The sequence below is a fragment of the Panicum virgatum genome, chromosome 2N, assembly GCF_016808335.1.
Source record: "Panicum virgatum strain AP13 chromosome 2N, P.virgatum_v5, whole genome shotgun sequence".
NCBI lineage: Eukaryota > Viridiplantae > Streptophyta > Magnoliopsida > Poales > Poaceae > Panicum > Panicum virgatum.
The window spans coordinates 4892408-4906518 of record NC_053146.1 but is presented as its reverse complement, the minus strand read 5'-3'; the positions used below and the strand labels follow the sequence as shown (position 1 = coordinate 4906518).

At 42.6% G+C, this 14111-nt stretch overlaps 2 protein-coding genes and 3 non-coding genes across 5 annotated transcripts; 4 read left to right on the top strand and 1 right to left on the bottom strand.

The window, feature by feature from the left end:
• Positions 1-1035: 1035 nt before the first annotated feature.
• LOC120662284 (basic blue protein-like) lies at positions 1036-1550 on the bottom strand. Its single transcript, XM_039941465.1, has 2 exons — positions 1379-1550; positions 1036-1292 (listed from the first exon to the last, which is right to left on the bottom strand). Exons 1-2 carry the CDS (start codon positions 1548-1550, stop codon positions 1036-1038), a joined length of 429 nt encoding a protein of 142 aa, XP_039797399.1.
• Positions 1551-2430: 880 nt separating this feature from the next.
• On the top strand, positions 2431-6979 carry LOC120659413 (eukaryotic translation initiation factor 3 subunit I-like). The gene is made up of 8 exons (XM_039937543.1): positions 2431-2977; positions 3090-3217; positions 4217-4336; positions 4425-4514; positions 5040-5126; positions 5205-5284; positions 6207-6309; positions 6750-6979. Exons 1-7 carry the CDS (start codon positions 2578-2580, stop codon positions 6280-6282), a joined length of 981 nt encoding a protein of 326 aa, XP_039793477.1. The 5' UTR covers positions 2431-2577; the 3' UTR covers positions 6283-6309; positions 6750-6979.
• On the top strand, positions 5376-5458 carry LOC120663161. The gene has a single exon (XR_005670384.1). It is a non-coding gene; the product is annotated as a small nucleolar RNA U54 (small nucleolar RNA).
• LOC120663159 lies at positions 5786-5867 on the top strand. Its single transcript, XR_005670382.1, has one exon. It is a non-coding gene; the product is annotated as a small nucleolar RNA U54 (small nucleolar RNA).
• LOC120663160 lies at positions 5950-6031 on the top strand. The gene has a single exon (XR_005670383.1). It is a non-coding gene; the product is annotated as a small nucleolar RNA U54 (small nucleolar RNA).
• Positions 6980-14111: the final 7132 nt, after the last annotated feature.

Sequence of the window (14111 nt, the reverse complement as noted above, 5' to 3'; positions counted from 1 at the left end):
TGCTCTGAAATAAAGCCACCCCAAGGTGCAACCCGTAAGGAAGGGAGTCTTTCATGATGATTTGAGGTTCCCTTGGCCTTGAGATGGATTTGGGAGGGAAAGTTTGGAAGTTAGGGCTAAGGGGAGGGGAAGAGCTCGTGAGAAAGAGAAAAAGAACCTGTGGTTGGTGTTTTAATGTTTGGAAACAGAAAAAAGACCCTAGCATGTGTTATAGGATTGCAAGTCCGGACAATCCGGAAGAAAATCCGGAGTTTCCGGATTCAACCCCGGAGTATCCGGGTTCACCCCGACTCCAGGAAATGAAAGTGAGTTTGAGCAAAATTTCGACTTGATTTGCGACGAATTAACTCAGGTCACTAATTAATTAGTTAAGCCCAGTTTTAACACTCGGATGTTACAATTGTCCCCATGGCAAAAGCTTTTGGTCATTCATCGGCCTAGACTTCACATCCCTCCCTGTAGCTCTAGGAGTTGATCAGCTTTGGGCGGTGAATCCTTTTCAGGAAAACAACCGTCAAAGTGAGCAGTACAATTTTTACTTGTGTTCTCTGGAATATTTGGAAATGCAGAAATGTAAAAGTTTTCCGTACAGATAAAACGAATTTGATGATCTCAAGAAGATGCAGTGAAGATCTTGCCATGTGGTCGAATAGGTGCTCCTCCTCGATCGGTGCATAGGATGAAGCTCATAGCTTGGAGTAATATTTTCCCTTTGTAGTTAGTTGTAAATTATAATTAATACTTGTACTTCTTTTCCCTTATCACCTGGCACGACCAAGAATTATGGTCGCCGCTGACAAGATGACAAGGCTTGTTGACAGAAAAATTGATGAAATAGATTTATGCGGGATAGTTATTGAGATTGGTTTCAGTAGAAGTTCTTCAAACACACAGCCTTTATTTTGCTGAACCTACGCAAATGCTTTACGAAGAATTGCGCCGTGGTCTTCGAAATTTGACATTTCAGCTCGATGCGCTGAAGTGCAGCACGGAATGGGTGTTCAGAAACTGCAGTGGTTCACAGACGCTAGAAGTCTAGAACCACCAGCCCGGCTCCGGCGCCGGCGCCGGCACGCCGTCGTCCCCGACGACGTTGATGACGAGCTTCATGCCGTTTACGCAGTGGCCGGGGACGCTGCAGAAGAACCACATCTTGCCGGGCTTGTCGAGGGGGACGACGTCGTTGCCAGAGTACCAGGCCCCGAGCTTGTTGTTGGTCTGCACGTTGCACGTCGCGAAGTCCTCCTTGCCAACCTGGATCACCGTGTGGTTGCCCTTGGGGTACATGAACACTGCCAAGGATCAAAGATGAGGGGACACGTGCGTGATTAATTATTTGTCGTCGCGAGGTCGGATGTGCCGGGCATCGCGCACGTACTCAGGGTGTCGCCGACTCTGAACGTCTTGCCGTCGGCCCAGCCGGTCTGGTGGAACCTGGCCCTCCAGCCGCCGTCGTCCCCGACCATCCACGCCACGGCGGAGACCGGCGCCGGGAGGCAGGCGAAGGCGACGGCTGCGGCAGCAAAGAGCAGCACTAGCCGGGACGCCATTGGTGGAGAATGGATATGCTGGAGGGTTGGAGACTTGGAGAAGCTGCTGTTTTATAGCGCATTGGGGCATTGGGCAGCAGCTGGATCGGCGTGGCCATGGCGCCATGGCGGCACTGCCCGTCTGGTCAGTGGTGCCGATGGATGGACCGGTTCTGCTTTGGTATCATCAATCATCGTTGGTATTCGCGCGTTTAGTTGCCTTGTTAAGTCCGGCGCATGTCGACCATTTGATTGTGCATTGCGGTTTGACGAGGTAAATCGGACTCAACCAGGTCGAGGCGTGTGCCTGTAGCAGATAGGCTCCAGCTTGCTGCAGAGTTTTTTTTTTTTTTGAAACGGATACTTGCTGCAGAATAGATATCGCAGCATGCCATTCTTGACTCTGATTATCTGACAATCATTAGACAACTGTCTACTCTAGCCCTTCCACACAACGCTCAGTGTCAGGTTTCATCGTTAAGGACTCAGGAGGCATTGGAGGCGCCAAAGGAAACTCCCTGCAATGGAGTTTATAGACATGTGAAGAGAGGAGCAAAAATCATCTAGCAAAAATCTTTGTTCCCTATGCAGTATGGCGTGAAAGCTTGCCGTCATGTGTTGAGCATCTAGTTGCTCAGGATTGTAATCACATTTTGATTTTTGAGCAATTACTACTACTATCTGTCTCTTTACTTTATTCGCAAATATTTTTTTTAAAGTTTCTTTTTGAGAATCGCAAAAAAAAATCTCAAAAAGAAACCACATGTTACATGGGCCTTTTTCACTAAACGAAAAACTGCGGCCCGGTCCGGCCAAGCTGAAGCTTGCATCCCACACTGGGCCAGGACAGCAGCTCGTACCTATTCTGTCCACATATCGCGGCCTATAACAGCCCCAACAGCCCTCGACGACATTCTAGGGTTTGCTCGTCTCCGCCGCCGACGCATCCGAATCAAACCCTTCCCCGGTTCCCCCATTCACCTATCTCCTCACTTCCGGCGGCGGCGGCAAGCAGCAGCAGCAGCAGCGCCGCCAACCCCCCGCCACGATGAGGCCGATCCTGATGAAGGGGCACGAGCGCCCGCTCACGTTCCTGCGCTACAACCGCGACGGCGACCTCCTCTTCTCCTGCGCCAAGGACCACACCCCCACGGTCTGGTACGCCGACAACGGCGACCGCCTCGGGACCTACCGCGGCCACAACGGCGCCGTCTGGTCCTGCGACGTCTCCCGCGACTCGGCGCGCCTCATCACGGGCTCCGCCGACCAGACCGCCAAGCTCTGGGAGGTCAGCACGGGGCGGGAGCTCTTCAGCTTCCGCTTCGACGCGCCCGCCAGGTCCGTCGAGTTCGCCATCGGGGACGCGCTAGCGGTCATCACCACCGACAACTTCATGGACCACGTCCCCACCGTCCAGATCAAGCACATCGCCGAGGACCTCGACGACCGTGAGTGCTTGTTTGAACGCTTTATGCTTCAGCTGATGTTGGGATGCGCTGCCCTGAGATCCTGTGTACATGAGTGGATTTTAAAGTGAGGCGTTTGTGTTGGTGGGTGCAGAGACGGATGAATCCGCGCTTGTGATCACTGGCATCAAGGGGAGGATCAACAGGGCGGTTTGGGGCCCGCTCAACAGGACAATCATCACTGCTGGCGAGGATGCTACCATTCGCATCTGGGACTCCGAGGTTAGCATGCCTGCAAGTTTATTTGGACACTGTAAATAGGATATACATGTGTCTAGGATTGTGCCGATTGCTTGTTGGTATTAGCATCTGGTGGTGTTCTAGTACGTTTACTACCTTTGCATTGGTTCTTTTTTGCCTAGTCACAATTGCCATCATCAAATGGTTAATTTCGTATGTCATTAGAATGCCAAATTAGTTTTTTACTGCTACTGCATAGTGAACTTAGATAACAAATGGTAATAATATCTGTATGACTTTAGCACGTACATAGTTCAGCTAGGCGCTAGGCAGATTCTAGGCGCCGACCCACTGACTAGCGCCTAGGCGGCGCTAGGTGTTTTTCTAGGCGTTTTAATTTTTATACACCTATATATGTATTACCTTAATAAAATAAAAAAAGAGAACTGTGGACCCAAAGTTAAAGAAAGGTCCATCAGGAAAGCCCAGCAGCCCACTTTATCCACCCATCCCACCTTATCCATCCGGCCATCCTCCTCCAACCAGGAACCCACCACACGATGACTTCTCCCTCTCCCCTGTTTCTTCGACGCCGCCCGTCCGCGCTCCCGCAGATGCAACCGCCGCCGCCTTCTCCTCCGCCGCCGCGCCTGCCACCTCCACCTCCTCCGCCGCCGCGCCTGCCACCTCCACCTCCTCCGCCGCCGCTGCCCGATATCAAGCCCGTCTGAAGTTCCTCCCCCACCAGCAACCTCCGCCAGGCGCCGCGGTACCCCTCCACCTCCCCCACCGGCGCCGCCGACAAGACGCCGCCGCCTATGAGCCCGCCTAGCCCCAAATCGACGCGGTGCCCCTCTTATTAGCGCCTAATCGCGCCTAATCGCCGCCTAGCTGAACTATGAGCACGTATTTTATTGATTACTTGATCCAGTGTTACTCTATTAACCTACATTTAATGAAGTCATGGTAATTTATACTGTGTACTTTACCATGGTCTAGTTTGTCTCATCACTCATGGGATGCTCTTTCAATTGTATGTAGACCGGTAAACTGCTGAAAGAGTCAGATAAGGAATCTGGACATCAGAAGATGATTACGTCACTGTCAAAATCCTCAGATTGGTCTCATTTCATTACAGGTTCCTTAGATAAATCTGCTAAGGTGAGTACTTGTATCATAAGCATATGCATGATTTGTATGTGTTTTTTTTTAAAAAAGAATTCCCTGACATTTTGTGTTCCCTGCCCAGCTATGGGATGCAAGAACGCTAACCCTGATCAAGACATATGTCACAGAGCGACCTGTTAATGCTGTTGACATCTCTCCAACTCATGATACTGTATGTTCCTCTTTAACAGACTTCCTTAAAATGCATGTTCTTTTTTTCTCCTTTTCTCCTTTTGCATGGTAGGAGCATAGAATGTCTGTGTAATATTGATCTGGAATTCACTAATGTTGTCATGGCTTAATACACGTCCTTTTGATGTTGCATGCTAAATGCACAAAATGCCTGCAATGAGCTTTCTGTTGAATCTGTTATCCTTGGAGTTGTACGATCTAAATGCCTGAGTTCCTTGTGCTCTATTTTTACACAATTGATATAATTACGTTTCACAGACTGATTTGACATAATTAGTTAGTTTTGTAAATTGTATTGTAAAAATAACATTGTGCTGATTTAAAGCATTTCTGCCTATCTAGGAATTAATATCAATTGATGTGATTCTGCAGATTCCGTTACTATTCTCAGCAATTGCATTTTTTGGTGTTTACTATTATTTTTACTCTAGAATGTCAAAAAAATGCATCCCTTGCATAATCTTTATTTGATTTTATGGTTACATAGATGCTCTTGTTTTTTTAGGTGGTTCTTGGAGGTGGGCAAGATGCAATGAATGTGACTATGACAGACCGCCGTGCTGGTAAATTTGAGGCTAAATTCTATCACAAGGTATCTTTTCTAGTGAAATGTTGAGAGATTACTCCTCTTTTGTTACTTTTTGCTAACTTTTATGCTCATGTCATTTAGATTTTGCAAGAGGAAATTGGTGGTGTCAAAGGACATTTTGGACCAATTAATGCTTTGGCATTTAACCCTGACGGACGGAGGTAGTATCTTTTGTTTGATCCATCTGTCTTTCTAATCAATGCTCTTAATATTTAACTTTGGACAATATCCATATTATATGGCTAAGTGATATGCTCAATGATTCAACCATGTTAACACATGGTAATATACGCTATTCTGATCCACATGAGGATGGTATAAGCTTTATGAGAGCATATTTGTATTGACATGTTTTCTTTTCTTTTATAGCATTTCATATTTTTTTTGCACATAAAGTTTCTCCAAAAATATATATTTGGTAAATATTTCCAGCTCAATTGCGTGGTTATGTAACAGTTGACACATTTGCTATTTTAGCCCACCCTTTCTTTAGCAGATCTGCTTATTCAAGGCCTCGCCCAACGAGTGGCGGATTTGTACCTATTTTGTCTGTAAACAATTATCTTCATCTGCCAATGACATTTGGTTATCATTGAGTTTTGAAGCTAGTTTTCCTTCTATAGGTTGAATTTCGTCTGTTTAGTCTTCATCTCTTTATATGTAGCTCAGTGATTGCAGCCAATTACATTGGCCATATACGATATGCTGACCTCAATTGATGAAAATTCAAAGAGTATGAGAGCTATATACTACCCAAAGTAGCTTTACTAGAGAATCACACCTTTTATATTTTATATTTCTTTAGAATTGTATGCATCTGATGATTGGCTCAATGATTTTTACCAGTCTATCTGGTTATATACGCTATTCTGATTTCAGCTGTTGACAAAATAGTATTCATGAGAGCTACCATTGGAATCTATCAAACATCCAATGTAAACATTTTTTTTCTTTTGTTCTGAATTCTGAAGTCATGTTTTGTTGAGTAAAAGTGTTTTTGACTTTCTACTTCTGTCCTCACTTATTCTAATAGTCATTGCTGAATCTTTATTCTATGGATGGTTGTTTCTTTGATCTTATTAGCTTTTCGAGTGGTGGTGAAGATGGATATGTAAGGCTGCACCATTTTGATTCCGACTACTTCAACATCAAGATGTAGATAAAGGACATCACAAACTAATCTGAGGTAATACTTCCCTTGGCTAGTGAAGGTCTTTGAGTGAGTTCTAGAATTTTGTTGTCAGTTCTCACCATTTTGTTTGTCTATCTAATTGTTTAGATAACAGACATCAGACAGTAGAGATAGCATAATCCTGCCTGGCATTGCACCCTCCAAGCAAAACTGTTTTTATTGATAGTAGAAATGTCTAATTATGATCTTTGTTGGATCATTGATTTCTTGCTTTCAAAATGGATTGGTGCTCGTTTGAATATTTTAATCAAGTGCAGACTCATCTTTACTATGACAAATTACAATAATGATATCTTAAGAATCTGTGTCCTGACTTGCTGAAAACTGCCTAACCTACACAATTCTACCTTCAAATTTGGGATGCTTGGTTTGGCTATTCCTGGCTCACTGTCCATGTTTGTGCTGCTAATCTTCATCATGCAACTCTTTTGCAGGTTGTATTGGAGAGGACCCAACAGGAACAAAGTTACTTTTTTTGGTTCAGTTGGTGATAGTTCGTGAGGCTTGGAGAGTTGGCTCAGATCTTAGCTATTGGTGTTGTTGCTTGTTAGACGCTCTTGTTGCTCTGAACAGGACAGGCAGCTTTTTGTAGATGCTTGAGAAATTTGTACACTTGGCAATGAAAAGATCATTGAATTGCAATCTTGAGTTGTTTTTCTTATCATTTCTGTCTCGTTCAATTCTTACTGTTTTTGTTTACATGGAGCAAATGATTCTTACACTCATGTTCTTCACTTGTGATCTGTGACTGAGGCTGTATGGCTGAAGTGCACGACCAGCTCCTAAAAGAACATCCGTGTTTCAGTTGCTGTTCTGTTCATGGATATGCTTGGAGTCGGTGGATGACACAAGAATAGTCCCTTTTGTTTTTTTTGGCACCAAACAAAAGCTACTCTCCTATCAGAACTTTTATGGATAGACTGATCGCTCTTGCCCTCAAACAAATAAAATCTATTCCATGCATGGAGGAGCTGATCGTTTTTGTGGCCCAGGATCGTGCACAATATTTTTTTTCCTTTTGAATTCTTCTGTTTTTTTCTTTGTGCAACTTGTGCTGTTTAATTCGCGGTGTCTTTGTGGAAGACAGCCATGGGCTAGTCGGATTGTTCTGCCTCTCAGGTATGTGCCGACGATAGCAGCTGAGACATCAAAAGCTGATTGGTTGCTCCACCAATGCTGCTCCATCTTCGGTCAGAAAAAAAAAATGCTGTTCCATCTGAGGGTTACGTTTCTGAACGAAATCAAGGGGACCCCGTACCTTTCTTTCTTGAAAGCGACCTTAACCTTCCAGAAAAGTCCATTTATTGATATGATGCATGGAAAAATTCAATAAGTAAACTATGCCATTTATGAACGGACGGAGTTTGATAATATGAATTTAAATAAATAATGTATCCAATATGAAAATTCAGACAACCATGTCACATGGAAATGACAATGGGAAAAAGTTATTACTACGTTACGATATTATCCCTAACAAAATTGAATACTCAATCCAAATGATTTTTGTTAAGTTAATGGTCAAGGTTACAGAGGTTCGGTTGCACATTTTATAAGGTATAGGAGTAGTGTCACACATTTGTATTTATGTAATAGTTAATTCTCTTGTGGTTCTTGTTGCAACATAACACCACAAAAATGAAAAGAAAAGAGAATAATAAGAAATCGGATATTTTAGTGGTGGATAAAAAAGAACAACCCTAGAGGAATCCGATCTTGTATGTATTTGCCAGTGGTTTGCAAATGACCGGTGTGTATCTTCCTCATACTTTTTTGGTAGAAGATATAGTCCTTGTTTGGAGAAATAAAGTCTCCACCATATGTAGTTTAAATCAAGGATAAAATTATACTTTTGCTTGATATCAACTTTTGCCGGGTCCTCCACTACTATATCTAATGGCTATTATTTTCTCTAATCAAGCTGCTTCACATACATTGTTTTCGGCACAAGAATGAATTAAGCTGCTTCAAATGCCTTTGTAGCAATTTAGCAAAGCTCTTGGAGATAGCAGTATTGCAATAGCTCCCCTAAGGTGTCTTTCGAAAAAAAAAAAAGTTTCCCTAAGGTTAACGAGATGCAGTCGATGCTTTATCAGTACGTTTACAGCAAGTACTACTACTCACATCATGCACGTGTGTCTGACTAGCTTGTTCCATCATGCGTGTTCAATTTGTTTGACCGTGACCTGGATCCGCATCTTGTGTTCATTTGTTTGACAATTTGGTTTTATTCTCCATGTTTGTTCTTTCCGGCTTTAGAGATTATGGATCCAAATTATAATACCACACAACTGATCACCCACCTTTTTTTTTGTATAGAACGCATTAGGATTCGAAAAGGTTAGAGTGCACACTTTGATCATTAATTTCTCTTACACAATATAATCAATCACTACAAAAATCGATGCCTTTATGAAGGATATTGTGATTAATAATTGCTAGTTAGAACTTCTATATAGTGGCGTGCACGTATATTGATAGGAGTTTATGTATGTGTGCTCTGTTCTTCCCTTGGTATCATACCAATAGTGTGTAGGTGCAATAACGGCATCATTGTGTATTCCTTTTCGATGTACACTGATACATACAAAGTACTCTGTAGTAAACAAACACAAGCAACTGACCCATGCATGTACAGCGTGGCCATGTGCACCCTGGATCAAATGGAGGATTCTGACCCTGTCATGCCATGACTTGAAGCCAAAACTTCTGATCGGCTTACTTCACCTGTTCACCACCCACATTGTTTGTGACGGTTGAGGCTAGGCATGTGCCCATTGCTTTGTCTAAGGCATAGGGCTAGCTCGCTAGCTGTAGAGATCAGGCACAATTAATTGGTTATTAATTACGACCATAGTTAACACATTTCGACTAAAGCATAGTAACCACTAATCCACTATGGCATCTTTGTGATCTTGAATTGATGCTGCCGATTCCTCCCTCCATGTCCAGCCTGTCCATTATGCTGGCCGGATTGCAGATTCAGATTTGGGATGCACATGTGGAAGAAGTAGTATACGAACAATGAGTTTTATTTACAATAACTGTCACCACAAGTTTCTTTATTATTATCGTAGTAGTAGATATCTTCAAACTTTGTAAACTTATGAGGATAAAATTTCTTTTAGGTAATATATAGATACCGGTTTTTATTATGCTTAATATTGAGAGATATGTATGGACAAGCAAAAAAGAATTAAGGTATGCGCTAGCCAAGCCAATCATTCCACATCAGTCATTGTTTTTCTTATTGAAAGAGGAAAATATTATATAAAAAACTCAAGAGGTATAGATTCCTTACATCAACGACTCTGGAAGACAAGTAAATAGGAGTACATGAAAAGTATATCCAAGTCTTTTATTCATCAATGTCTTCATTTCTACAGAGTAATGTAGCAGAAAGAAACAAACAAATCAGAGCCAATTCCTCTTTAACCATCAACAACAGACACCGGTACAAACTTAGTCCCATAGACGAGAATTGGCAAAATCTCTACCTACTGAAGGAGAAGATCCCATCTGTTGACAGTCAAAATTGGCACCAACCGGTCTGATCGGTGTGCCCAAGCGGTCTGATCGGTCCATGAGGAGTCCGAGTACAATTAGGGAATCTTATAGATTTAGATCTGTAAACAGGATTTTTTGCGGGGTAAGTCTTCCCCACCCAATAAATATAATGGGTCACGACCGATTGAGAATACAACCCAATCGAACCAATTAAATACATTTATTTTTTATTGTCTTTACCTTTTCTCTGTACCCTACTTTTCCAACCTCGACATGCTGTTGTTCTCTCGTCTCCATGGTGTTTGAGGACACCCTAGATGGTCTGCCGAACCTAGGGCAAAACCCTACGTGCGCTTGCCCTGACGGGGTCCCTCCCGGTCGAGCGTTCGTCGGATCGTCGCCGTTTTGCACGGCGACCGGTCTGACCGCTCCACGCAGGAGGTGCTGCAAGGAGTCCCTCCTCACGCTGCGCGACCTAGCGCGATCGTGTGTTGGCCCGTAAAAAACGTCAACACCATCTCATCCTCACTCGCCCCATCCACTCAGTCGAATATGACAAAACATGAAAGGGGTTGGAGAACCCTATTTCAGGGCGGCAACATCATTCTGTGGATCAAGTCCTGCCCTCTTGCTTACATCAAAATTTTCTAGCTAACAATGCCGTGGATCCAAAACAAAACCAGAAATTTTGATACGCACGCTTGAAATGGTACGCAAAATATCAGAACACGTTAAAAAAAACAGAACATGAAGTGATGTCTGCATGAAGAGTGTCCAAGCCGCCTCCCATTTTCTCTTTCGTCCAAGGAACCAACGCATGGACTCTTTGCGGAAAAGCACCAGGGCTCAGTGCGTGAGAAACTTTAGAATAAGAGTGTGTTTTCGTAAAACTGGTGTGGGGGCCACTCAGAGGACGCCGCGTGGCACTGGCCGCCGCCTCTGGTCTGGTCTGCTGTCCTGCCTGCTGCCAGCATACCGGATATGCCCTTCAGAATAATCAAGCCCCGTTTAGTTTCTAAAAAAATTTCTACGGTACCCGTCACATCAAATTTTCGAACACATACATGAAATATTAAATATATTTGAAAAAATAACTAATTACATAGTCCAACTGATTACTACGAGCTGAATCTTTAAGCCTAATTAGTTCATAATTGGATATTATTTGTCAAATAACAACAAAATATGCTACAATACCAAAACCCAAATATTTTCACCAACTAAACACGCCCTCATTTGGTTTCATAAAAAAAGAATAATCATTTGGTAAACGGAAACGAACAAAAGGAAGCGGTCCTTCAACCAGTTCATGCTAGGAGCCATTCTTGCAGATTTCCTAGCCTTCATTGCACCTCACGTGTCACGTCTTCAAAAGAGAAAACTTCTTCCCCACATTTCCCTCTCTTCATTTTTCCCCCAGAACACGTCTTTCTTCTTGTTGGATAAAAGTTAGGCCCTATTTAGTTCTCAAAAATTTTCAAGATTTTCCGTCACATCAATTTTTTGGACACATGCATGAAACATTTAATGTAGTTTTAAAAAATAATTAATTATACAGTTTAGCGGAAAATAATGAGATGAATCTTTTGAGTCTAATTAGTACATGATTAAACATTAATTACCAAATAAAAACGAAAATGCTACAGTAACCAAACCCAAAAAATTTTGCGAACTAAACACGCCCTTAGTCTTAACTGATATACTTATCAAGCGGTTATAGTAATACATATATTTGTTTAATACTTTTTGTCATTTATGACAATATTAATTGATAGATTAGCTACATTTAATTGGCCAGTACTATCCGCTATACCACTTCACGAAAAAGCGTACTAGATTGCGAGGGTTGCATATTGTGTTTTATTATGTAGAAAAAAATCATCTTAAGAAGAGGTGATGCAAGATAGTTCAAAATAGGGTACAATAACACATTCAAACATGTTATAGTTGTGAAAACGTCTCGAATGCCAAACTGACGACTAGTGTGCCTAGCGCCCGGGCAAACCATCTTTTGCTTTGCGCATCCTCCGAGGCCATCAGACAAAAATGTCAACAAACCGAGGGACCGTGGCGCAAAAGAAAAGATGGCCTAGCTAAAATCCAACAAACTCATATCATCTCCAAGAAACTCTCTAAATTAAACTAGCTAAATGAAAATTTAGCTAGAATTCTCTTTTGATATCTCCTCTTCCTCCAACAAGACTAATTATTAGCACGATATTATCTAATCATTAAGCTAGCATTTAGCACAACATTATCTAATCATTGTATAATTATGTTTATTAGATTCGTCTCGCGATTTTGCCCGGGGTTATGGAATGAATTTTGTCAGTTATCTACATTTAATACTCTTAATTAGTGGTCAAACGATCGAAGTTACTGTAGCACAGAGAAAATTTTGGGAACTAAACAGGGCGTAAATAAAGTCTATTTGCAAAACTTTTTTACGAATGAGTGTAATTTTTCGCGATAAATCTAATAATGATAATTAATTTATGATTAGCTACAGTGATGTTATAGTAACCATCCTCTAATCATGCGATGAAATGCCTCATTAGATTCGTCTCGTGTAGTAACGCAAGAATTGCGAAATTAGTTTTATAAACTGTTTTTATTTAATATTTCTAATTAGTGATCAAAATTGTAAACAGTGCTTCGTGCTAGGAAACCAACAGACCCCAGGCGGCGCCGCCGGCCCCCAGCCCGGGGCCGGTCCCGCGCGGCCTCGTCCAGCGGCGGCCCGCTCGCTAGGCGACCGCGGTGCAGTCCGACCGACGGCGGGAGGGAGCGGAGGATGGAGAGCTCGCGGAAAAGGGGAGGGGGAGTGCACGAATTCACGCGAGAGGGGGCGGTAGCGAGCGCGAGGCCTCGGCATAGATGCCGAACATGAGTGGATAAGATGGCAAGTCTGTTAGAAAGCGATTTTACCGTCGTTTTTCTTTTTGGCAAAATTGGCTAGGGGACACTAAAAAACGTAGTTTTTGTTGCAGGCCACTAAAAAATAGTGTCTTTGCCACAGGCCATTACAATTCAGTAGCAATTAGGTGCTGGACATTATAGCTCATATAATAATATATCCAGCTCAAAGAGGTATGAACATTCTTATAAAAGACAATTATACCCTTACCCCTTCACATCCACATTTGAGCAATATAAAAGGGCCAATATAACAGGTTTTTCATTAGACATTTCAGCATGCAGGTCACAAATACAAAATAGCAGGTTTCGGCCACATTTAGCTATGTAATTCACCCTTACAACACAGCCTGGTGAAAGAATAAGGACTTAGAAGTCCAGCAAACCAAAATAGATGTTTGAGCCACATTTGGCTATCCTGATAGTAGCAAGTGCCCACATTAAAATGCCACAACCGAACAACAACATAGTACATAACCTACATTTTCATTTTCTTGGACCTAACTACCTTCAGCTTCTTTGCCTTTCCCTTCTCATCGACACGCACCGGAGATAGAGCTAAGCAGGTAATAGGCTGTATGGAGCCTTCATATTCCAGTATCCTCTTGCGGCTGTAAAATAGATACAAAGTCATGTCAACTAAATGAAATAAAGATGACAAGCAAAAAGACATAAAGATGTAAGGAGTTATACCCCCTTGTCATCGGGCTAGGTGTTTGGATAGGAGAAATGGTTGTATTTGGCGTGGATGGCTCCAGCTGCAACCTTTTTGACATGCTGCAATGACAAAACCCATGAGATTGTAGTAACAGATTTTTTTAAATGTTTTCAAATGCAGATGTACCTTCTTGTCACAGGGCTTGATGTGGAAATAGAAGAGATAAGTCTAGCTAGTGTAGCACTGTAAATTGATTAGATTCAAATTAGTAGACTGCTATGTAATAATCAGACTCAAGTCTGCTGAAAAATTGAGGGAAAGCTAGTATGGTTCAGCAGGTGATGGCTGTTCTTGTGGTGGTTCAGCAGCACAGGATGGCACTATAGTGATATTTTTCTTGCCTCTCTTTCTCTTTGGCTTTGGAGGGGCAGGTGGTAGTGCATCAGAATCATACACATATTCATTGCAAGTTTTTGACATATGTCCAAGCTGTTTGCACCTTGAGCATCTTGTGGTTCTCCTTCCATTGCCACCTTCTGCAACTGATTTGTATCTTCTCTCCCTAGGTCGTCCAGCTGCCCGTTTTAGAATGGGAGTGTAAGCATCTAGGCCCTCAAGGTATGTTTCGGTGATTAATGACAACCATTATTGTGACTAATGAGTTTGTGCAGCTTAATAGATCATTATCGCTCATTTGGTCATATGTCAAAAGAGG